The sequence below is a fragment of the Emydura macquarii genome, unplaced genomic scaffold, assembly GCF_026122565.2.
Source record: "Emydura macquarii macquarii isolate MOO-44397 ecotype Brisbane River unplaced genomic scaffold, CSIRO-AGI_Emac_v2 contig_3451, whole genome shotgun sequence".
Taxonomy (NCBI): domain Eukaryota; kingdom Metazoa; phylum Chordata; order Testudines; family Chelidae; genus Emydura; species Emydura macquarii.
The window spans coordinates 4,325,905-4,351,102 of NW_027133588.1; the positions used below are offsets into that span (position 1 = coordinate 4,325,905).

The 25,198-nt window shown below is 43.2% G+C and overlaps 1 protein-coding gene across 13 annotated transcripts in view; it reads left to right on the top strand.

Annotated features, from left to right (window-relative positions):
• Positions 1-25,198, top strand: part of HERC1 (HECT and RLD domain containing E3 ubiquitin protein ligase family member 1) — a 193,508-nt gene that overhangs the window by 137,130 nt on the left and 31,180 nt on the right. For 10 of the 13 annotated variants that reach the window (XR_010917376.1, XM_067534599.1, XM_067534596.1 and 7 more), the window contains 10 exons: positions 46-98; positions 3,877-4,077; positions 4,744-4,918; positions 5,749-6,019; positions 9,719-9,932; positions 17,253-17,512; positions 18,504-18,631; positions 20,528-20,655; positions 21,649-21,849; positions 23,651-23,781. Coding sequence is in view for 12 of the 13 variants with exons in the window: in XM_067534599.1 (XP_067390700.1) it covers positions 46-98; positions 3,877-4,077; positions 4,744-4,918; positions 5,749-6,019; positions 9,719-9,932; positions 17,253-17,512; positions 18,504-18,631; positions 20,528-20,655; positions 21,649-21,849; positions 23,651-23,781 (1,762 nt within the window). In the remaining variant the exon portion in view is untranslated. The remainder of the gene's footprint in view (positions 1-45; positions 99-3,876; positions 4,078-4,743; positions 4,919-5,748; positions 6,020-9,718; positions 9,933-17,252; positions 17,513-18,503; positions 18,632-20,527; positions 20,656-21,648; positions 21,850-23,650; positions 23,782-25,198) is intronic. The other 3 variants (XM_067534606.1, XM_067534608.1, XM_067534600.1) reach the window with 2 other exon arrangements.

The window sequence follows — 25,198 nt, forward strand, 5'->3', positions numbered from 1 at the left end:
TTACTTAGTATCCTCTTAATAAAATATTCTTGTTGTTTGGTGCAGGTACAAAGGCCAGGCTCCTGACTTAATAGGCAAGCAAGACAGTGTCTATGAAGGTATTTCTTTACTCTAAGTTTTTGAAGATACATGTTACTTTTATGAAACTTTTGTTACATGTTTTTTAATTCTTCATAAATATACTACTACTTTGTAACATGGAGCACCCAAAGGACACTGCTTAGTATGTGCAGAAAGTGCAATCTTGATCAGCGATTTTTGTCAGCAGTGTCCGTGAATCCGTGCCTGCAATCTAGAAACACTCATGTAGGGAAGGGTGGACCTGCTGTCAGTCCAGTTTCTTCTCAATGCCTGTGGCTTGAGACAGAGTATTGCAGTGTCCCTTTGTCAGCCACGTGGCTTGCTACACCTTGCTTAATTTTCTGTTATTTTTTTCTCTTACTTTTTAGTTATTTTCTTTGTTTCTGTTATTTAGCACAGTTTGTGCTTTGGCAGGGCTGCGTTCCCCCTTTCTCCTTGTTTCTTCTTGGGCTTGTTGGCTTTTGGGTTTTTCCCAGGCCTCAATCCATGGACTCAGATGTGGGTTATGGCCAAGACCCCAGGCTTCAGACCTTGTCAAATCAGGCATAGTTGTTTTTCTCTGCAGTGACAGACACTGAAGCTCCCTCAACTCCCTCAGAGAGGCTCATCCCCTCCAAATGTAAGATATGCTCCCCGCTCTCTGGTTGTTATGGCTGTTAGCAGCCAGAGCAGATAACATCGATCCCATTCAATACCATCCAATAAGGAGCTAAAGCAGATGGACCTTTGGGATCCCAAGGGTTACTCCTCGGCCTCTTTGCAGTTCAGAGTAGGTAATCATCAAGGCCTAATGGCAAAATATAACTTCACAGTCTATTCAAAATTCTTGTCTTTTATTGAACATCTGCCTTAGGAGCAGAAAGAACAATTTCAAGCCCTCATTACAGAAGGTTAGACAGTTGCCAAGGGGTTTCTCTAGGCCTCACTTGATGCTGCCAACGCAGCTTCACATTCTATGGCTACAGCAGTATTAGTGCACTGAGCTTTTTGGCTGCACTCTTCTGACCTCTCCTGGAAAGTATAAAAAACTGTCAAAAATATTCCCTTTGAGGGACCTAAGTTGTTTAGTGATGCTGTGGATGGGTCCCTTCATTCTCTTAAAGACTCCAAGGTGATACTACAGGCTTTGGACATCTATACAGCTGCAACAAAAAGAAAATATAGCAAATCATAGACATCTCAATGGTCTTGCCCAATACACTATCAGCCCACCAGACCAGCTGAACACTTCCTTGGAAAAAGCCCAGATTTAGTAAGAAAAAGCTCTGCAGCTGCCACTCTGTCTTCCCTGAAGCTCTGATCAGTTATCCTCACCAATCTATTGGGGCTTCACTTCAAGATGTGGCTACTCTGAGGCTGTCTGGTATAGAGCAAGTCTGCTCTGCAGAAGTTCAGAAGGTGCTGCTCAACAGCAGAAAGGTAAAGTTAATTGCTCATTCCACCAAGGCTCAGTCTACCTCTATAGGCCTTCTCAAAAATATACCTGTCTCAGACATCTGCAGGACAGCCACTAGGTCTATGACTCGCATGTCTTATCAGCATTACGCTTTCGTGCCTGCTTCCAGAATTAATGTAGCTTACGGTGACTATCCTATGATCCATACTAAATCCACGTCCTCACAGGCCTGGTCTACACTGCCAGCAAAATTCGGCGGCAGTCGACAGGAGTTACGCAAGCTACTCTGCGTGGCTTGCGTAACTCTTGTTGACTTCGTAACATCTGTTTAGCGTGCCGTCTCCACTGTACTGTGCTGACGGGAAATACATATCCGTCGACGCAGCGCTACACTTTTTGGGGAGGTGGTTTTACTAAATCGACTTCTGGATCGATTGAGCGGGTCTTCACTTTCGCTCAGTCGATCCGGATAAATTGATCTGTCGGCAGCAAATTTGCTGCTGTCGGTGTAGACATACCCAGAGCTGCCTACATGATGAAGGTACTGCCTGGAAGTCTCCTGATGTGGAGCATACATACGGGCACTATTTGACGAAGAACGAAAGGTTACTTACCTTGTACAGTAACTTGATTTCTTTGGAGGTGTAACCCTATGGGTGCTCCACTGCCTACTCTCCTTCCCCATCACCTTGGAATCTCTCACTGGACTGCGTGGTTGAGAAGAAACTGAGTTGGCAGCAGGTCAACCCCTACCCGTATGCCCTAATACCACAACACGGGGGTGTCTAGAATGCAGATGCAGACCTGCAGATGAAAATCTCTGGTCAAGAGTGTGCAGACACACCCACATCCTCACGTGGAGCACCCAGAGGGGGGACACGTCTTGAAGAGCTCCAGTTACTGTACAAGGTAAGTAATCTCTCCTTTCATGCAAATATATCTGCTATGAAAAGCATACTACAAGTTGTACTTTAAAATAGTTCTAATATTTTCTTCTGGCTAATTTCATTTTTAAAATTCTAAATAAAAAAATCTGTTCTCCTGCCCTTTGTGACTTGTGAGTACATAAAATGACTGGTGGTTTGGTTGGTTGTGCTAAAAGTTTTAATAGCAGTTTCTGCAATCATGGACTGTATGCTGGGGAGCAGGTTTGCCGGCAGAGCAGTCCAAATAAAGCCCTCATGCTCAAGTTTATATCCACATCCCTTTCTTCAGGGTAGGTTTATTAACACAAGACACACGGGCTCAAAATAATACTTTCCAGCTGTTTGCTAACTGATAAAGGGAGAGGACATATCCTTCCCTTGCTAGGTAGCCCCTTTCCTGGCTCCTATGGAGAATCCCACCCGGTTCTTCCCTGGTCCTGGGACTTTCTCTACTAAGGGGAGGTTGTCTCTGTTTATAGCAAATCCTGCTTGCAACTTGCAGTCACCTGCCATGTGCTTCCTGAGCTCAGCCCTTTCAGCCTTAAAGGGCAGAGCTTTGGAATAGGGAGTGGGGAAGCTCAGGTGCATGCCTGAAGCCCAGCACCCAGTTACAGGGGCAAATTCAGCTTCCACCAGACGCTGAGTTCCCCTGGGTGTGGAAATTATGATGTTTCCACTCCACAAGGTGAGTGATAAAAGTGGAGGAGGGCAGCACTACATTAATTGACTTCTGTGTCAATCACAGAGTGAATGACCTGTGTTTTTAGGACAAAAATCATACTTTTAAATTGTTCTTTCAAAATATTTATATATATAGCCCCTGAAAAGGGAAAAGAGTAAAAATGGACCTATAACTCCCAGTAACGCCCAAAACCACATTCATCATTCTTTGTAATGAATATGGGGGCAAAGCATTCCCAGTGACTGTCTCTGGAACTCACTCCATTTGAATATACATCTGAGCATGAGCCTGGACACTTCTTTATTGCATTATTTAAAGCCCACCTCTCTGTCTAGACTTTTCACTAACTGGAGCATTTGGAATCTTCTGGCACTAAACCTGCTGGTTTGAGTTTCTCGTTTCTGTACTTTAAAGGATATAAAAATAACTAGTTAATTTGATGCTGCAAGTGGTCACATAACATTACACCGCTTACTTTTGAGAAATGTTATCCATACAGCTTTTTGATACCAAGAAATTAAAACAATTGTTCAAATGTAGCAAATTTAGATTTGTTTTTCATTTCAATTCTCCTGTACCTATACAAGCCTCTAAATGTGCAGGTTGTTTTTAATGAAAATCAGGATGCAGATTGCAGTTCATATTTTTATGACACTAGTGCTGTGTTCTTAAATCCCTTAAAATTATTTATGTGCACAAACACTGTTGTTTAAAATACATCCCATTATTGCACAGTTGATAGCACTAGTTTAGATTTTGTGCCTAACCCTAGTTTATTTCTCTAACCGTAGAAGATTGGGATATGTTGGATGTTGATGAAGATGAAAAGCTGACAGGAGAAGAGGAGTTTGAGTTACTGGCTGGACCCCTGGGCTTAAATGATCGCCGTATTGTACCTGAGGCAGTTCAGTTCCCTGACAGTGATCCACTGGGAGCATCAGTTGCAATGGTCACAGCGACCAACAGTATGGAGGAGACTTTGATGCAGATAGGTAAATTTGAGAGAACTAAGTCTATTTCAAGTCTAATTTAAAGTACAGACGTTTTGTTTTCTTTTGTATATGCTTATAGGTGCAATTATGATATCATGAGTCAGACAGTCTGCCCAGCCTCCCAACATCAGGAAATGCAGTCAGGCTTTAAATTTTCCCTATTTTTTAAGAGAAGCTGTAGTGATGGAGGGACAAGACACTTTATATTAACAAAAGACTTAAACCTGTGATTTTCTGTTAACACTATGGTCTCAGGCCTGCAATGAGCTCCACTAGCATGGACCCCCTGAGGCCTTGGGGGAGTTCTGTTAACATAAATGGACTTCTCGGGGGAGGGCGGCCACACTAGGAGATCAGATTGTAGTAGTGAGGGCTAAGTCTCTAGCCCACTGTTTTGAAGGTTTTCTGTAATTCGTTTTGGCTGTTGTCAAATTGTTCCCAATCTGTAGTTGAAAATTAGAAAAGGCTAAATTGTGTGTGGAACTTTAGGAGTATACAAACGCTTAGTTTTTATAAGGAATCACAAACTGAAATCTGTAAAGCTTATATTAATTTGTGTACAATAGTTTTGTGTTTAATAGTACTCTATGATCAGCTATAATTGTCTTTTTTTTGTTCAACGCTAATTTAGATGTTGTGTTGTATCAATATGTTATTATTTTCAAGGTTGTCATGGCTCCATAGAAAAAAGCTCTTCTGGCAGGATAACCCTGGGGGAACAAGCTGCTGCTCTAGTAAATCCACATGACCGTGTTATGGCACTAAGAAGAGTGACAGCAGCAGCCCAAGTGCTTCTTGCAAGAACCATGGTTATGAGAGCACTCTCACTATTGTCTGTCAGGTTTGTGACATTCGCTATCTCCTTTGAGTTTAGTTATCAACTTCTATTTGCTAGGGATTCAGTTTTGTTATCTGATGGGGCCAGTGTTATTAATTTTAAATAATCTGGTGCTGTTTTTATGAGGAGGGCTTTCTTTGGAGTCCCATCTCTTACCTAGTCTGCCATGTTTCTTCACTTTCCCTCCATAAAAGACACTTCGTCCTTGATGTATAACAGTTAGTGCCTAGAGGACCCAACTGAGATTAGTGCCTAAGTATAGAAACACACAGTATAATATGGTCCCTGCCTTGGAGCGTTATAGTCCTTGTAGTCTAAATAGAAATGCAGATGTTAGAATTTCTAAAACTAAATCAATAAAGGAAGGGTGGTCTTGTGATTATGGCACTTGATTTGAACTCAGGAGATCAGGATTAAATTCCTGGCTCTGTACAGAGTTCTTCTATGGCCTTCATACATACCACAGCATGGGGGTGTTTAGGATGCAGATGCAGACGCGAAAAAGTTACTTAATCCCCAGACTTGCATATGCTTATCTCTGTGGTTAACTTTAAGCATGAGTAATCCCTTTGATTTGCAATGGAACTTCACACATTCTTAAAGTTAAACGCATTGATGTTTGCAAGATCAGGACTCTGTATCCGTAAACTGGAGGTAGTACTTCCTTTCTCCTACCCTTTTTCAGGGCAATAATTTCCCACTAATCAAACGAACAGTATTCTCTTTATTACTAAACCACATTAATATTTACATTATATGCAAGATGAAATTTCCTATTATGTACCTAATATTAAAAAAAACAAAACTAAAGCATTTTTTTTCATTTTTGACAGTGGGTCCAGTTGTAGTCTTGCAGCTGGTCTTGAGTCCTTGGGTTTAACAGATATCCGAACTTTGGTTCGATTAATGTGCCTGGCTGCAGCAGGGAGAGCAGGCCTCTCCACAAGTCCTTCCACCATGTCCTGTTCCACAGAGCGTTCTAGAGGAGTACATAGTAAAACAAGCAAGCCTATATCTTGCCTGGCCTACCTGAGTACAGCTGTAGGTTGCTTGGCATCAAATACTCCTAGTGCTGCAAAACTGCTGGTACAGTTATGTACACAGGTAGGTTTGTTAATTCTATACAACGTTTGCCTAAAACTCTGGTATTTTACTCTTTTATATGTGAGCCAAATTGTGAGAAATGGTTTACATAAAGAAGGCAATAACATGCCAATGATATCGTATGCTCCACCATACCGTATGCAATTGGATGTGAGAAGTTTTTTCCATGCCAATGGGTTGCTTGATCATGTTTATCACCTTTCTTTTATAAAAGAATCTAGATGAAAGTAAAATGGAAGAGATTATGCCTTCTTTGGAGTTTTCCCTTATGCTTTAGTTCAAGGTTATATTTTACTGTTGGTAATTTTATGTATCTTTATTTGGGTGCTAGGGATGTATATCTGCCGAGAAAAACATGAATCTGTTTTTTTTTTTAAATTGCTGCTGCTTAAACAGGTCTCTCTAAAAGTGAGCAACCTTTGTTTACACAAATTACCTACATTTTATTGAGTCAACTATAGCCAGAGGTGTACATTCTCATTACAGTGGAACCAAGTTTGAAAAAAGAAAAAAAAGCGAGTATATGTAGCAAGGTGTCGTGTATCTATAACCTCTGTAGCACCAAAATCATTATTGATTTTGCTTCCACTGACTATGGAGTTCGAAAAAACTATGGAACACCTGATCAGCATTCTGTATAGCAAACAGGAAAAGATCAAGAAAGAACTCTCAATGCTGGATAATCTCATGAAAAGCCAAACTTCCACAGAAATTTCCACATGGTTGATCTTTACAAAAACAAGACAGGCCATTTACAACACTCACTTTACTTCTCAGCAGAAGAAAAAGGACTCTGAACTATCTAAACTCCTACATGCCACAAGAGACCACAACTATGACACCCTTGACTCATCCAACAATATTGTAAATCTATCCAGCTATACACTTAACCCAGCAGAAGAGTCCATCTTATCTTGGGGACTTTCTTTCTGCCCTACCATTTCCACACACGTTACAATTCTGAGGTGACCTGGAATCCTACTTTCGCCGTCTCCGACTCAAGGAATATTTCCACCACCCCACTGAACAACACACTAACCCACAGATACCTTCCTACCAACGCTACAAGAAGAAGAATTCTGCATGGACTCCTCTTGATGGTTGAAACAACAGACTAGACTTTTACATAGAGTGTTTCCGCCGACGTGCACAAGCTGAGATTGTCAACAAACAACATCGCTTACCCCATAACCTCAGCCATGCAGAACACAACGCCATCCACAGCCTCAATAACAACTCTGACATCATAATCAAAGAAGCAGACAAAGGAGGCACAATTGTTGTCATGAATAGATCGGATTACGAACAGGAGGCTGCCAGACAACTCTCCAACATCACATTCTACAAGCCACTACTGTCCGATCCCACTGAGGAATACCAAAAGAAACTACAACATCTAATGAAGAAACTCCCTAAAGAAACACAGGAACAAATCTACACAGACACACCCCCTGAGCCCCAACCAGGATTATTCTGTCTGCTACCCAAGATCCACAAACCTGGGAATCCTGGATGCCCCATCATCTCAGGCATTGGCACTCTCACAGCAGGACTGTCAGGCTATATGGACTCTCTCCTCAGGCCCTATGCCACCAGAACTCCTAGCTATCTTCGTGATACCACTGACTTCCTGAGAAAACTACAATCCATTGGTGATCTCCCAGAAAACACCATCCTAGCCACTATGGATGTAGAAGCTCTCTACACCAGCATTCTACACAAAGATGGATTACAAACCATCAGGAATGTTTTCCCTGATGTTGATATGTCACACCTGGTAGCTGAACTTTGTGACTTTGTCCTGACCCACAACTACTACAGATTTGGAGCCAATCTATACCTTCGAGTCAGTGGCACAGCTATGGGCACCCACATGGCCCCACAGTATGCCAACATTTTTACGGCTGACCTAGAACAACACTTCCTCAAAACTCGTCCCCAAGCACCTCTCCTTTACCTACGCTACATTGATGACATTTTCATCATCTGGACCCACTGCAAAGAGTCCCTCGAAGAATTCCACTGGGATTTCCATAATTTCCACCCTACTATCAACCTCAGCCTGGACCAGTCCACACAAAAAATCCACTTCCTAGACACTACAATACAAATAAAAGATGATCACATTAATACCACCCTATACCGAAAACCAACTGACCGCAATACGTATCTTCATGGGTCCAGCTTCCACCCTGGACACATTACACAATCCATTATCTACAGCCAAGCCTTAAGATACAACCAGATTTGCTCCGATCCTTCAGACAGAGACAAACACCGACAGGATCTCCATAAAACATTCTTAAAACTACAGTACCCACCTGGAGAGGTCAAGAAACAAATTGACAGAGCCAGACGGGTACACCTACTACAGGACAGACCCAATAAAGAAAACAACAGAACACCACTGGCTATCAACTACAGCCCCCAGTTAAAGTCTCTCCAACACATCATTAAAGATCCACAACCTATCCTAGCAGATGATCCCTCACGCGCTCAAGCTGTGGGAGGCAGACCTATCCTTGTTTACAGACAGCTCCTCAACCTGAAGCAAATACTCACTAGCAACCGTACACCATACAAGAATGCTAACCCGGGAACCTACCCCTGCAACAAACCCCGTTGCCAGCTCTGCCCATGCATTGACTCTAGTGACACCATCACTGGTCCTAACCACATCAGCCACACCATAAGGGGCTCATTCACCTGCACATCTACTAATGTAATATATGCCATCATGTGCCAGCAATGCCCCTCTGCCATGTACATTGGCCAAACCAGACTGTCACTACGCAAAAGAATAAATGGACACAAATCAGACATAAAAAATAACAACATCCATAAATCAGTCGGAGAACACTTCAGTCTCCCAGGACACTCTGTAATTGACTTGAAAGTTGCCATACTTCTACAAAAAAAACTAAAAAACAGACTTCAAAGAGAAACTGCAGAACCAGGAATCATCTGCAAACTTGACACAATCAAACTGGGTTTAAATAGGGACTTGGAATGGTTATCTCATTTCAAGAAGTAATTGTCACGGTTCACACATTCTCACCTCCTAATCAATGGTTATGAATATACCTCAACTACTCTAACTGAATGGACTTTGCTTATATCTGCCTTCCCCATTGTTGTTCCTTACACTTGGATATCTATATATATATACCTCCTATGTGTTTTCTATTCCTTACATCTGACGAAGTGGGTTACAACCCACGAAAGCTTATGCCTGCAGAAATTAAATTTGTTAGTCTTTAAAGTGCTACAGGACTCGTTGTTTTGACTATGGAGTGAATGCATGTGAAGGAACTAACTACTATGAAATGGAGTAATTGATTTTATTACATTTTTTGTTTTTGCTTCTCCCATCCACAATTTTCTCAGCTTTCAAAGTTCTCCAGTAGATTAAATTCCCTAGCTGACATTGATGACAACAACAATACATTAAACTCTTTGTCCCTGAACCTGCAAGCCAGAAAACAACATATTTCACAATGGCACAGGGATCCATTCAGGCCAGTCGGTTTGTGGAATAGAGGCCTTGAATTCCATTTTGTATGTAATAATGAGAGGATGTTGGTTAGCAAATGATAATCTCTACAAGTAGTAAACTGCGATTCTTGAAAAATCTTTAAGATTTTTGACTAAAAACATTTAGATAAATTTAATTTTTTTGCTTGATTGCCTTTCTCTTAGAACTTGATTTCTGCTGCAACTGGTGTAAATTTGACTACAGTTGATGATCCAATTCAAAGAAAATTTTTGCCAAGCTTTCTGCGGGGAATTGCAGAAGAGAACAAGCTTATAACATCGCCCAACTTTGTGGTAACTCAGGCACTAGTAGCATTGTTGGCAGACAAAGGGGCCAAACTGAGGCCGAACTATGATAAAGCAGAAATTGAGAAGAGAGGTATTTTTTGTATTTTAAAAAATAGCCTGTCAATATAATTCACAAAAATCTGTACTTTCTCATTTATATTTCCAGACAGAGTTGTTAAACTGGTGTTAAGCTTGAGAACATATATTAATTATGTAATTTTTCTTTAAAACCCTTCAAAAGTTTAATTTAAACCTTTGAAACTAATTTAAACCCTTCAAAAGTTTCATTTAATTCTCAATAAAAACCACCGTTATAAACCAGGAAATTCAGTCAGATTGGAACTTGACAATGTAAATTCAACTTGATTTTTTTAAAAAATAGATTAATTAAAAAAATCCAGCTTCTGTCAGAGCACCCTCTAAATAGTATGTCCTGAATTTTTTAATTATTTTGAGGTTTCTGCGCCCCATTGATGTTTACAGGAGTAAAACTGCCTATACCTAAATTGCTGTCAAATCCACAAAATAAATTAAAAATGAAATATTTTTTCACTAATTTATTTCAATTAGAGTAAACTTAGGTGTTACTTACAACTATATAGACTCAAAATTTTCAGGCAAAAGTGTGATTTTTTTTTTCCAGTTGCTGGTGGTCTCTTTGAAAGAAAAGCAAGGTTACTTAGCAGAAACTGATGTTCTTCGAGATGTTGCCCATGTCCATTCCACTATAGGTGAGTGCACGCCACCATGCACGGTTCCCAGAACTTTTCTCCCCTTAGCAGATCCTGTAGGGCTGGCTCTGGTGCCCCCTTGAGTCCTGTGCACATGCCACAGTATGTGAGGCACCGCCGGCCCTACGCCCCCGCAGTCCCTTCTTTCTGCCAACTCCGACAGTGGAGGGGGGGGGATGGGTTGTGGAATTGACATGAGCAACACAAAACGAAGAAAATATGTTACTGGTAAGTAACCTTGTTTTCTTTTTCGAATGATTGCTCATGTCCATTCCACTACAGGTGATTAACAAGACATACCTTGGAAGTGGGTAGGAGTTACCGGTGAACTGCCCTCAGCACGGCTCTGCCGAATCACATGTCCTCTCTCGCCTGCTGGACGATGGCATAGTGGGATGACCAGGTGACAGCTTTGCAGATGTCCTGCAGGGGTGCTCTCTCCAGGAAGGCTGCAGAGGAGGCCTGAGCTCTGGTTGAGTGCGCCATGATGGTTCCCAGAAGTGGCACCTTCGCCTGCTCGTAGCAGAACTTGATGCACGATGTAATCAACGTGGAGATGCGTTGGGTGGAGACAGGTGATCCTTTCATCTGGTCCGCCACTGCGCCGACGAGCTATGTCAGTTTCCGGAACGGCTTCGTCCTCTTGATGTAGTAGGCCAGGGCTCGTCTCACATCCAGCAAATGCCATCTTCGCTCCTCCTTCAAACCGTGTGTTTTGGGAAAACACACAGGGAGAAAAATATCTTGGTTATAATGAAATTGGGAAACAGTCTTGGGCAGGCAGGCTGGATGCGGCCTCAACTGCACCTTATCCTTATAGAATACAGTATAAGGGGGCTCTGAGGTCCAGGCCCTAAACTTGGAGACCCTCCTTGCTGAGGTAATGGCCACCAGGAAAGCTACCTTCCATGAAAGGATGAGCAGGGAGCATGAAGCTATGGGCTCAAAGGGGGGCCTTGTGAGTCTTGAGAGGACCAGGTTGAGATCCCAGGGAGGCACCAGGTCACAGACCTGCGGATAAAGCCTCTCCACCCCTTTGAGGAACCTGATTGACATGGAGTGGGAGAACAAGGATCTCCCCTCTAGCGGCTGGTGGAAGGCCGAAATGGCAGCCAGGTGAACCCTCAGGGAGGCCAACGCCAGACCCTGGAGCTTTAGCTGGAGCAGGTACTCCAGAATTGCCTGAATAGGAGAGAGGCTTGGCAGAATACCCCAAGACTCTGCCCAGCAGGTAAACCACTTCCACTTAGCCCAATACACGACCTGTGTTGAAGGTTTTCTGCTGCCCAGCAATACTTGTTAGACCTGCCCCAAGCAGGCTCTTTCTCCCTCCGTTAGCCCCAGAGCCTCCAGGCCGTGTGGTGCGGGGAGTCCAGGTCCAGGTGTAGCAGGCAACCGTGGTCTGGGAGAGAAGGTCGTGCCATCTTGGGAGCTCCACGGGTGGGGCGCTCGATAGGTCCATCAGCATACTGAACCAGTGCTGTCTCAGCCAGGCCGGGGCGATGAGTACCACTTGCTTTGGGCAAGAGCGGAATGGGTGGAAACGCATACATGAGGGTCCCATCCATTTGATGAGGAATGTGTCGGATATCGATCCCGGCTCGCAACCCCAGAGCGAGCAGAACCTCGGGCACTTCTTGTTCCAGGACGACGTGAACTAGTCCAGTTTGGGAGCACCCCACTTGTGGAAGATCGAAGCCACGACCTCCGGGTGCAACGACCAGTCGTGGCGGGGTAGAAGGGACCTGCTGAGATGATCCGCCTCATCATTCCTCACTCCTGGGAGGTGAGAGGCAGACAAGTGGAAGTCGTGCCTCACAGCAAAGTCCCACAGATGGATAGCTTCCTGGCAGAGGTCCAAGGAGCATGCTCCCCCCTGCCTGTTTACATAAAACATGGCTGCAGTGTTGTCCGTCAGCACATGCACCACCCTGCCCTTCAGGAATCGGAGGAACACCCTGCATGCTAGACGAATAGCCCTCAGCTCCTTCACGTTGATGTGCAGGTGCCTCTTCTCCCCCGACCAGAGCCCCTGTGTGCTTAGGTTGGCGGTGATGTGGGCTCCCCATCCGAGGCATCTGAGATTACGGTGACCGATGGAACCAGGTCTATGAACAGGACTCTCCTCGTCACCTCTCTGGGAGACCGCCACCAGTTTAAAGAGGCTAGGACTGGTGTGGGAACTGTGACTTACCCTGTCCAAGGGGTGTCTGCTCGGCACGTGTACCAAGGCCAACCACGCCTGAAGCAGCCTGAGCCTCAGGTGAGCTAGCCTCACTACGTATGTGCACACCGCCATGTGGCCTAACAGCTGAAGGCAGTGCCTGGCTGTTGTCTTGGGGCACCGGTGCAGCTGAGCAATTATAGAAGCCATCGCCTCGAACCGTGGTTGAGGGAGGAAGGCTCTGGCTTGGGAAGCGTCCAGGGTGGCCCCAACGAATTCTATGCACTGCACTGGGGTTAGCGTGGACTTCTGCTCGTTTATGAGCAGTCCCAGCCTGCTGTTTGCAGAGCAAGTAAGGGCCACGCTGTTCTGCACATGGGACCTGGACCTGCCCTTGATGAACCAGTCATCCAGGTAAGGGAAGATCTGCACATCCTGGCGTCTCAGGTGGGCAGCCACTACCGCCATGCATTTGGTGAACACCCTGGGGGCCGACAAGAGGCCAAAGGGCTGGGCTGTAAATTGATAATGTGAACCAGCTACCATGAAACAGAGGAAGCGCCTGTGGCTGGGGAGGATAGACACATGGAAGTATGCGTCCTTCAAGTCGAGGACAGCATACCAGTCCCCTGGATCCAGAGAAGCAATAATGGAGGCTAGGGAGACTATGCAAAATGTGAGTCGTTTGATGTATTTGTTTAGACAACGCAGGTCTAATATGGGTCTTAGACACCCCTTTCGCCTTGGGGCTGAGGAATTACCTCAAATAGAACCCCTTCACCTTTTTGTCTTGGAGAACTATTTCCACTGCTCCCAGATTGCAGGATGGTGACCACCTCCTGCAAGAGGAGTTGCTCGTGAGAGAGGTCCCTGAAGAGGGACGGAGGGGAAGGGTTGTTGGGGGCGGGGGGTGATGTAAATTGCAGGGCATAGCCCCGAAGGACAATCCCAAGGATCCAACGGTCCGATGTAATGCTTGTCCATTCTGCATAGAAGTGTCTTAATCTGTCCAGGAAGTGGTGGGGCGGATCCAGGGAGACAGTAGGTGCGCCACTCTTGGGCACACCATCAAAGTTGCCCTTTTTGATTTCCTGACCCCTTGGGGGGGCCCCTGTTGGGAGGCTGAGGACAAGGTAGGGGGCTGATTCTGCTTTCTAATCCCTGTTTCTGTCCCTGCTCCTATGGGGCTGGAAGGGCCTAGGCAGAGGCTGTGACTGCCGCCTGGAAGCCTGGGGCGCGTACAGGCCCAGGGAGTGTAGCGTGGCCCTGGAATCCTTGAGGCCGTGCAGCTTAGCATCGATCCGGTCTGAAAACAGGCCCAACCCATCAAAGGGGAGGTCCTGAATGGACTGCTGCACCTCCTGCGACAGCTTGGAGGACTGCTGCCATGAGCAGCATCTCATGGCGATGGCGTAGGCCATTGCCCTACTTGCCAAGTCCGCCGCATCGCTGGACATTTGCAGTGCTGCCCTCGCCACTGTCCTGGACGAAGAGATTACGGTGGTGAAGTCTGCGGCCTGGTCTTGGGGCAAGGCCTCAGCAAACCGCCTAAGGGAGTCCCGTAAGTTAAAATTGTACCTGCCCAGCAGGGCCTGGTGGTTGGCAATCCTGAACTGCAGGGCTGCCGTTGAATAAACCTTTCTCCCAAACAAGTCCAGTTTCTTATTGTCCTTGTTTTTGGGAGTGGACCCTTGATGACCCTGTCTGTCCTGCTGGTTGGCCGCATCCACCAGTAGGGTTCCCGGTGCCGGGTGGGTGAACAGGAACTCAAACCCTTCAGCCGGGACATAGTACTTTTTCTCGGCCCCCTTAGATGTAGGGGCAACCGAGGCAGGGGTTTGCCACAGGGCCTTGTGAATTTTAAGGACCCTGTCGTGGACGGGTAGAGCCACCCTTGCTGGGCCCTCTGCCCCCAAGCACATTGAAGAGGGTATCCTCTTCCTCCTCTAACTCCTTGACCTCCAGCTGTAAGTTAGAAGCCACCCTCTTAAGCAGCTCCTGGTGTGCCCTGAAATCTTTCAGCAGCGCCATGTGATTCCTGGAAGATCCCTCCCCGTCTGAGGAATGGTCCTCACGTGCTTTTTGGGATGCAGGGGGCACAGGCTGAACCCCCGATAACCGTACAGATTGTGGCCACGGTCCCATCTGGAAGCCCCATGGGCCCCAATAAGGCCATTGCTGCGGCCATTGCCCCTGTGGCCAACCAGGGGCTGGCTGCGGCACCGACTGAGGTGTGTCGTGGGGGTGCCGGCTGCCTTTACGGGTATCCCGTTGGCTGCCCCCCTTGTGGGACCTGGAGCCGCTGGAGTGGTGGTGCCGCTGCTGAGCCCCTCTCCGGCCCTTGGTGCCGCTCCGTGCTGGAGAGCGCCCTCTTGACGTCCCCAACGCAGAGGATGATGAAGTCCGCCTCCATAACTGGTACTGGCGGGTAGAGGCGCACTCCAAAGACCTCGATGTGGACAAACGCTGTCTCGGTACCGACGACTTTCAGTGCCACTTACCCTTTGGGGAATGTGAGTGGTGCCACTGGGAGCTTCGCGGTACTGAACCCAACTTTGGTGACCGGGCACTGCGTCCACTTGAGGGTGACCAGGTTCTACACCGCACCGGTGCGGGTGAACGCCTCAGTGCCAGGCTTCTCGATAATGAGTGCGTTCTGCGTCGCTTCGTTGTGGGTGACCTCCTCAGTACCGGGGATCGAGAACTTGAACTCTCCCCGTGCCGCGCTGCGGGCCTCGCACGGTGCTGCCTGGCTTGCGCTGCCTTCGGCATCAGGGACCGGCTTGAGGGTCAGCTCGACGAGATGGACTCGGAGTGACTGTTGGGGGAGCATCCACGCTCTACCCCCGATGGCCGTCCAGCGGGAGACTTTTCCACCCCTGCCGGGGGTCTCCACCGCCCTTCGGGGGGACTCAACATGGGCTTGCCCTGGGACACCAGCCCTCTCTCCCTCGATGTCGGTGCCGGGGGTGCACTCTGCACCAAGGAGATGCTCGGCACCGAGGTGGCTCAGGGTGGCTCGGAGACCCGGCGGAGTGCTGGCTCCATTAGTATGGCTTTTAACCTAATGTCCCGGTCTTTTTGGGTCCTTGGTTTAAAAGCCTTGCAAATTTTGCATTTTTCTCTCCTGTGCTGTTCCTCCAAGCACTTAAGGCAGTGTTCGTGGGGGTCGAACTGAACGGGAAAGCCTTCTCGCAGGAGGCACACGGCTTAAAGACAGGTGACCTGGGCATGGCTTCTAACCTATCTTCTAAACTAACACCACTTAACAGTACTTACCTTAGTATAGTTAAGTAGTTGTTAATAACAACAAAGTCCAACCAACAGGAATGGTACTTGCGAAGAGCAAGTGTCATTCCAGCAATTCGTTCCAGCAACTGTCACGGGCGGAAAGAAGGAACTGAGGGGGCGTAGGGCTGGCAGTGCCTCATATACCGTGTCATGTGCATGGGACTCCAGAGGGCACCAAAGCTGACCTTACGGGATCTGCTAAGGGGGGGGGGGGGAATTCCAGGAACTCACCTATAGTGGAATGGACATGAGCAATCACTCGAAGAGGAACTCAAATATTTGAAAGTATGAAAATCCAGATCTTAGGCATTCAATTCTAACCATGCCCCTGGAATGAGACACTGGAGGTGATTTTATTCATGTCAAAACTTCATTTTTTTATGGACCACAGAAAGTAAAATGCTTCACTTTTATACCAATTAGTGATTGCTCCAGCTCCAGCCTTTTTTATGGGCATACACCATCCACAGTAAAAGACATACTTTACTAATTCCTGATTAGACAGATAGCATACTCAAACCAATCATTCCCCCCTTTTCATTACCATTCCACATGGCACCGATCACAGAAATGTCATTAGGCATAGAACTAAGGATCTAAACATCATTAGCATAGATGCATAAAATTATGGCACTTACATGAAAGAACAAAAGTTAGTGTGGTTGTTAGCATCATACCTTAATAATTATCAGACATTTATATACCAATTAATTATAAAACCAATGGTGTATGGTTCATATTCTTGATACTGTCTTGCCAGCTATCAAAATGCATTCTTTCCAGTCTTGTATCAGTCTGCTAGCATGGACTTCTGTGCATACATGGAGTCTCCCTGACTGCCAGTGAGGTTCCATGTGGGTGCAGACATTCACGCTAATAGATCCCAATGCTGAATTGGGCCTTAAAAAGCCCTGAGTTTTAGGATGAAATCCTGGCCCATTGGCATCAATTAGAGTTTTGCCATTGACTTTAACAGGGACAGGATTTCACTCTTAATTTGAAGGGCTTTGTAGAAAAAAAGATGAAGATTAGAGGATGGCTGGTTTTCCCTCTGTATTAGAACAGTTTTTCCAAATTTAAGTTGACTCTGTGGTATTTTTAGTTTAAAAAAAAAAAAAAAATTGCAGAATTTTTGTTTCTTTCTGGAACATGTGGGTAATATTTTTATTGGCTTGTTTTATACTGTCAATATTCATGTGGGCATCATCTCATTGTTTTGTTTAAGCAGGTTTAATTGCCCATTTGTATGCCCATCCTTCCTATGATCCTTCTGCTGTAGGCCCTCTGGAGCTGGCTAATGCATTAGCAGCTTGCTGCCTTTCCTCAAGGTTGTCTTCACAACATAGGCAGTGGGCCGCACAGCAGCTTGTGCGAACTCTTGCAGCACATGATCGAGACAACCAAATCAGTCCTCAGACCCTTGCTGATATGGGTGGAGATCTACGAAAATGCTCTTTCATAAAACTGGAGGCTCATCAGAATAGGGTAAGCATTCTTCCTCCCTAAATATATTTTTATGTATAATTTATTCTTTATTGACCTTTTTATTTATAACACAGAAAAAGTGCAAGTAATTCAATTACTGTGTATGTAAAGCAACAGACTTCTGGTATTTTATAGAAAAGTCTTTTCCCACAAAAGATGAAGAACAGTTTGTAGTGATAAATACTGTTTGGAAGAACATCTTATGCCATGAAACACACAACCTGTTGCTGCTGTGCAGCTTACTTTTATCTAAGATTTTGGCCTACTCTTACTAATTTTGTTGCTATGGCTATAGATGTTTCAAAATTAAGTTTTAACATTGCTTATCCCTCTTTGTACAACAGAAATAAATAGGAGGAGGATCACAGTAAGTTATAGCCCAAAAATGAGAAATTTAAATGAGTTGGGGGTGGGTTGGGGAATGAGGGTAACTGCATTTCAAATTCCTTATTGTAGTGTCAGCTTCAATAATTAAAGCACAGATCTTGCAAAAATGGCTTTGCATAAGCAGTATCTTGTTGACATCTCTGGTGCTCCATGCAGGGGTAGCTGCCAACATAGAGCTAGTTGCAAAAATGGAACCTTTTGAATCTGTAGGATTCATGAAACTGATTTAAAAACATAAACACACAAAGTCAACTGAATTATTACAAGTCTGTGCTTATACATTTGTTTTAAAAGCACACATGTATGTATTTGTTCTGCCATAGGAGAGAATCTGTATAGTTCGTTATTCTGTTTTACAGTGGCCTGTGGAAGATGATTCACAGCAGTGTGCAGTACCCATAATAATGCATCTAATTATGCAATACTATACGATGAAAGGAAATTTCTTCTTGGGCGCTGCTGGATTCTGTTTAGTATAATTGATTTAAATAATACAGCTAATGCTTTGTCCAAATCAGGCAAACTTAATGAGTTGCGTGAGATGAATGTGTCTACCCTTAAATTTTAAATTCTGATTTTACACTTGTTAATTTAATTTCTGCAGGTGATGACATGTGTTTGGTGCAATAAAAAGGGACTTTTGGCAACTAGTGGGAATGATGGTACTATAAGAGTGTGGAATGTAACAAAGAAGCAATATTCATTGCAGCAAACGTGTGTATTCAACAAATTGTAAGTTGTTTCTTTAGGAAACTCATTTATTACTTGGTCCACAAAGGCGATCCTGTAGGGATTCATTCCCATAGGCACAGGAAACTGCCTGAGCAGTATTCTTCTTTGGAATGTTTACAGTGTTTAAAATAACAAAAATGAGCAAAAGTAAATGAGGTGATTTAAAACCTGAAGAGAGAACATCATAATATTTATTGAAGGTGGAGGTGGTAGTCCTCAAGGGGATTTTTAAAAAAAGGTTTTAACCTGAGAATGTTTGGTTTTTAAGTCAGAATACATTTAGCCAAAGAACAAACTTAAAGATTAGCAAGCAAAATATAAGCTTAGAGGGACTATCATACTGAGGGAAACTTACATATATATTGACTTAAATGTGCTTTTGAATGAATTTAATTTTGTTTTCCTAATTGCTGTGTGACTTGGGCAAGTCCCTGAACCTCTTAAATGCTTATTTTTCCTTATCTGTGACATTGGGGTATTTCAAATTATATTTGTCTGCTTCATAGGGATGTTAAGAAGCCTAACTATGGGGCTGATCCCCATTTAGTTAGTAGGAATCTCTCCTTTGATTTCAAAGGGCGGTAGATATGGTCCAAAAATATGTTTATAATGTGTTAAGTATTAAGGCAATTTTGGGGTTAATTGTGGGAATAGAACTCAGGATTTCTGGGTTTGCATTCCATTGCTTATTTGTCTAGGCTATTTGGCCTCTTCAGAAATAGTACTCCCTTCTCCTCATGGCATTTATGTTTTAGGTACCTGTATGTATGGGTTACAAGTTTCCTGAAGTATGTATTTGTTATGGGCTTTAGGAAACTTACAGCAGAGCTGTCTCCTCGGGAGTTTCTAACGCTCACACACACACAGTGCATGTGTACTGACTGGAAATCTCCTCTCTCTCTCTAGGGTCGACTTCCTAAGCTCTGTAAAAGGTGGCTTGCAGAATTAAGAATTTTGCAGTGCTCATAAAACACACACAAACTGTTTTTCAAAAACTAAATAATTCACCAAGCAGCTCTCCATAACACTGGTAAATGAAGCCAGTCCTAGACAAAACAGATTAAAACTGACTGGATGTTTCTTTGCCAAGCTTTTTCAGCATTGTGATTAGCCAAAATAATGAGGTGGCTGTAATTGCCAATTCCAGCAAAGGCGTGCTTAATAGAAGCTAGTGAGGAGAGTCAATGATGGCTTAAAGCCATCATTTTTCTGTGTTATGTTGAGGTCATTCTGCTATTGAGCTCTTCCTTCAGCATAAATTAGACCAGCCTAAGGAATACTGCAACTTGCACTAGCTGCCAGTGGCCCCAATAGCTGATATGATAGCTGAGGTGTGGGGATTCCCTTGTTCGCACCCCCTGCACTAGTCACAGAGAAGTGGTGGTTGTAAGAGCTGCTACAGCAGCTCTGCACACTCAAAAATCCCCTTACCCTAAGGTGATCTTATTCTGGTTGGCTAAACTGGCTTTAAAACAGTTGCCCCAATGTGGGGCAGAACTGGGGCTAGTAATCAAGTGGAGAGAGTACCTCTTCTAACTTCTGTTCTTAGACCTTCTAATTTCACTGTTTGATTTCCCTCAGACTTCCAAGAAAACTCTACTCTGGCATAAGATAAAGTTTGTGACATTTCAGGCAGCTGGGTTTAGTCTGGTGGGGTCAGAATTAGGTCTGTTTTAGAAAACTAGCTTCAATATTTAACTATGCAGAGAGTCACTCTAATGAATTTACTAGGGATGATGCGGAATGGAAAACTGAGGAAAAAATGCTGTGATTGTATATCTCAATAACAGCAAGGGGATTATAGCAAATGACTCAGATCTTTAATTGATTTAACTTTTTTTCATTTTCTCCTCTTGGAAATCCCCTCTTTAAGTGTACTATTTTATTTTATTGTAGAGAAGGTGATTCAGAAGAAAGTCTGGGGTCACCCAGTGACCCTAGCTTGTCTCTTGTCTGTTGGAGCATCAGTGGCAAGTATCTGGCAGGAGCTTTGGAAAAGATGGTGAACATATGGCAAGTTAATGGTATGATGCACATGTTTTATTTTAAATAGTATAACCTGTGTCTACGACAGCTGTTTAAAACTGCTGAGAAATGACACTTTTGTATACATAGGTGTGTTAGCAGATTTACGTGCTAGTTAGTTTGCTTCCATTCTTCATTAGGTGTTCTGAACATAGTCAGTTCACTAGCTCCTTAGTGCCTTTTTCCAACATTTGTTACAGCATAAGCACTGAAAGCTCAATAGTTAATGAGTCCTTCTAACTTATCATTGAACCAGAAAAGAGTCTCAAAAATTGGTGCTGGGCTTTATATTTGCCCACTGCAATAACAGCCATTACCTATAAATACTATTCTTTTTATAGATTGTAAAATATATTTGACATTTAAACAAGGTATGACTAAAAGTTTGTATCGAGAGTTTATTTAAAAAGCAGTTCAAAAAGGTTCCAACATTTTCCTTCCACAGGTGCACCAGACTACTCAAAATGGTACGTTTGAGACTAACTCTGAAAGGAACTGCATTATTCCTTTAGACAGCTGTAGAATCCCTATCTAACACCTAGTGTTTGCAAACATCACTGGTTACAGTCTGACAATCTTGGATGTTTCCATAGAGAATTGTTCCTAAGTGCTTGACACATGCTTGGTTCAATATGGTTACTGGCACTTCATAGGAGAAACAGCATTGTTGTCTGAATACTGCAGTATTTCAGAAAATTTAACTTCCCTCTCCTCTGAATTACCTTTTTCTAAAGTAATGTTTTTGAAGGTCAGTTGTTTCAGTGATGCCTTTAGAGACATTATACTGATTTTTGTTTCATGGCAAGTTAGTAACCAATTACTTTGTAATCATTTACTGTATGTCAATTTAAAACATTTAATGATCATCAGCAGTACTATATGTCCCAGTTCTATACATAGTCTCTTAACATTGTCCTCTGGAAAGTGCTCCTTGATCTTTTAATGTTTTAGTAAAGTGAAGTATTATAGTAACATTTTTTTTTGGCTTGTAGGAGGAAAAGGACTATTAGACCTTCAGCCCCACTGGGTATCTGCTCTAGCTTGGCCAGAAGAAGGGCCAACTGCATCATGGACAGGAGACACTCCAGAAGTATTGTTAGTAGGTCGTATGGATGGATCTCTTGGGCTTATTGAAGTTGTAGATGTTTCAACCATGCACCGATTAGAACTGGAGCATTGCTACAGAAAGGATGGTAGGCAATCATGCTGATATTTCTAAAGAAAACGTGTAAGCTGCAAATGTAGAATTGTTGTCACCTGTTTTTAAAATGTAGAGTGTACTTCAATTACATGAAGAACTGTCCACACACATTCCCGTTCTATTGCACATATGCCCCATAATCACAAGATTGAATTTTTTTGTCCAGCAGTGTCTGTTAGAGCTGTCTGCTCCGTAGATACCTATGCCCCAGCCCCAACTCTCCACCGCCAAAACCATAACAGGTGGAGCAGGCTCAGCTGTTTCTCTGTTCCTTCTTATTGTCCATGATAGCAAGATGGTACCCCTCGGTCAGGCAATATCCAACCCAAGATTGGGCAGCAACATGGGAATCCAGCATTATTCATCAGTTGAAGCCTCAAGATCTGATGCCTTCTTAGGCGGTTATGTCCTGCAGTCATTATTTAAATAGGACTCAGCACCCACCTGCTGATATGTTCACAGCTTGCAGTCATCAGAAGTGAAATACATGTGAGAAAAAAATGCAACTGTGGTTCTTCAAGATGGGTTTGTCCCCGTGTATTCTATGCTGCACCCTCTTTCCCTGCTACTCTGGAGTCCTATGCCAATACAGAGTCCAGATAGTAAAGGAACTGAGTGACAGTTGATCCATTCTGTCCTTTATGCCCATGAGAAGGACGGCATAAGGGCAGCCAGAGTGCAGATGCAGCACCATGCTACTGGCCGAAAGAATATCATCTTGTGTGCATGCAATGCATGCACACTAGAAGTGGAACCCGTTAGGGCTATACATCTTGAAAACCCACAGTTGTTGTAGAATAGGTAACTAGGTATTCAAAGAATGAAAATAAACTTCCAGCAAGGATTTTATTACAATTACAAATGCTGCTGCTTCAAAAGAGCACTTAGAAAACAAACAAACAAAAAGTGTAATTGTTATTGTTAAATTGCTATGTGAACAGCATAGGAGCCAAGGCTGCCTTTCCTCGCAGTTACAGATTGGATGTGTAAAGAAAGACAGACCCTCTGATATTGTCTACACCAGCTTTTTGGAGGAGTAGGGGGAGAATGACAATCTCACTGTAACTGGTGCACCTTCATTAGTGATAGTGAAATTGTGCGAGACTTCCCAAAAGGAAACACAGACTTTGTGAGAAAAGCATAGAAGTAATCAGGGCTAGAACAGGAAAGCTATTTGCTTCCCTCTTTAGGATAGACAGTTAGCAAATGCGTGAATTAAAAATAAAAGGGGAAAAATGGTATGAATAGTGACTTGAATAAAAGTGGTGCAGTGGGAAGTTCATGGTTTCTGGCTTTAAATACTGTGGAATGCCGTGGGACTGAAGTTGTTTGGTCACCTTATTCAAAATAGACAAGGACTGTCCATTTTGAATCCCACTTAAAATGTAGAAGAAGAAAAAAGAAGTGGCAATACTATATTAAATAAAACTTGAAGGGTAGCTAGTTAAATAGGTAGGTTAAGCTCATCCTATTGAAATGTATCTCTAGAATTTCATTTGTATCTAAACTACTATGAAAATCTTCTGCGGTATTGTCTCCTATAAAATAGCTGTGTTGATAGAAATGTAAAACTACAGTGGTACTTAAATAATCTAAGGTGATAGACATAAAAGAAAACCATAAAGTAAACAGATACATTAGCTTTCATAAAAGCTAATGTATTTTTTGTCATGTAGTTTTTGTTTTCTGAAAGTAATTACAATACAAAAAGTTCTGATGAGCTAAATGCAATATGAATTGAACAGTTTAGCTTGTAATTTAATATATTTTATTTGTGTTTGTTATTTCCATAGTGTCTGTCACGTGCCTTGCCTGGTTCAGTGAAGACAGACCATTTGCTGTTGGCTATTCAGATGGAAAATTGCTAATAGGTACAAAGGAGCCACTTGAAAAGGGAGGAATTGTTCTAGTTGATGCACATAAGGTAGAGTTAATTTTCTTGAAAACTAATTCATACTCTCCTGTTTCTCCAAAGAGAATTCTGGATTTAAACAATAGCCTTCATTTCAATATTATGTATAAAAATAACTTAAAACATAATAACCCACTTTTTAAAGAAACTCATCTGTTCCTGATGATTGACATCCAGTCAGATACACATTTTAAACTAAAGTAAATGTAGAGGCCAGAATAAATCCAGCTGATTTGCCAAAAAGATGGCAACAAGAGTTCTCAAATGTATGATGTTTATAGTGTAGCCAAAATGCACTTCAGGATTTACTGTGCACTTCTGATCTAAAAAAAGGTGTAATTCTCTATGAACAATTTGACAAATGAAAAATAACTTTAGATACTGACCTGTCATTAAATTGTCTACTTAAACTGTATCATTTATATGATAGATGATTTCCCCACCCCAAACTAAAGAAAGTTAGTGTGAAATGTAAAAGATGTTTCTCATAATACTCGGACATTGCTGCTTAAGTCCCTGTTCTGGCCAATTTATGCCAGTCTAGTGGCCAGTAAAGTCCATAAATGATTTGCAAAGAGAATTTCCCCCAGTGAAGGGTGGCTGTAAGCAGACCCAGTGCTGTTCCACTCACAAGTCCCAGTGTATGGAGCATCTCAGGCACAGGAGGGGGCAAGTTGGAAGCAAGAGGAGAAATATCTGCAGTGCAACCCATAAACAGCCTGGGAATGGCTGCCATAAATTACAGAACTTCCTGAGCTGTTGTGACTTATGCCAAAATCCATTTTGGCCTCAACAGCAGGCTAGAATCCTGCAATTAATTGTGCAATTGTGCAATCCTTATTCATAGGACTCATGAAATTGGTCGCATGGAAGACAATAATAATAATAATAATAATAATAAACCTATTAATATTAATGAAAAGGGGGCAGAAAGTTATCTTTGTTCCATCTTCTGGGCTGCATCTTTGAGGAAGTACTGTAAGTGTCACTTGACACTTGATGATTACCTGTTCTGTTCATTCCCTCTAAAGCACCTGACATTTGGCTATTGTCGGAGGACAGGATAACTAGGCTAGATGGACCATTGGTCTGATCCAGTATGGCCATTCTTATGTTCTTATGTCAGTGGAGTAATTTCATATTACAACTCAATAAGTAAAATGTTGCATAAAGCCTCCCAGGATACTTTGAAAAACATTCTGTAGAAAGAGAATTTTGCTTATCATGAATTTTCTATAGCTCTTTCCCTATATTCTTTATTATTAGTAAAGTTTGCATGAAAATAGGATCTTTTGTTTTCTCGCACTCTCATAGAACTGTGATAACCACCAAGTATGACTTCATTTGAGTTATAAATTGCTGCATCAAATCAATATAGTTCCTTTTTTGTGGTTTATCTGATGTATATTTGAAGTTCACAGGCTTAATA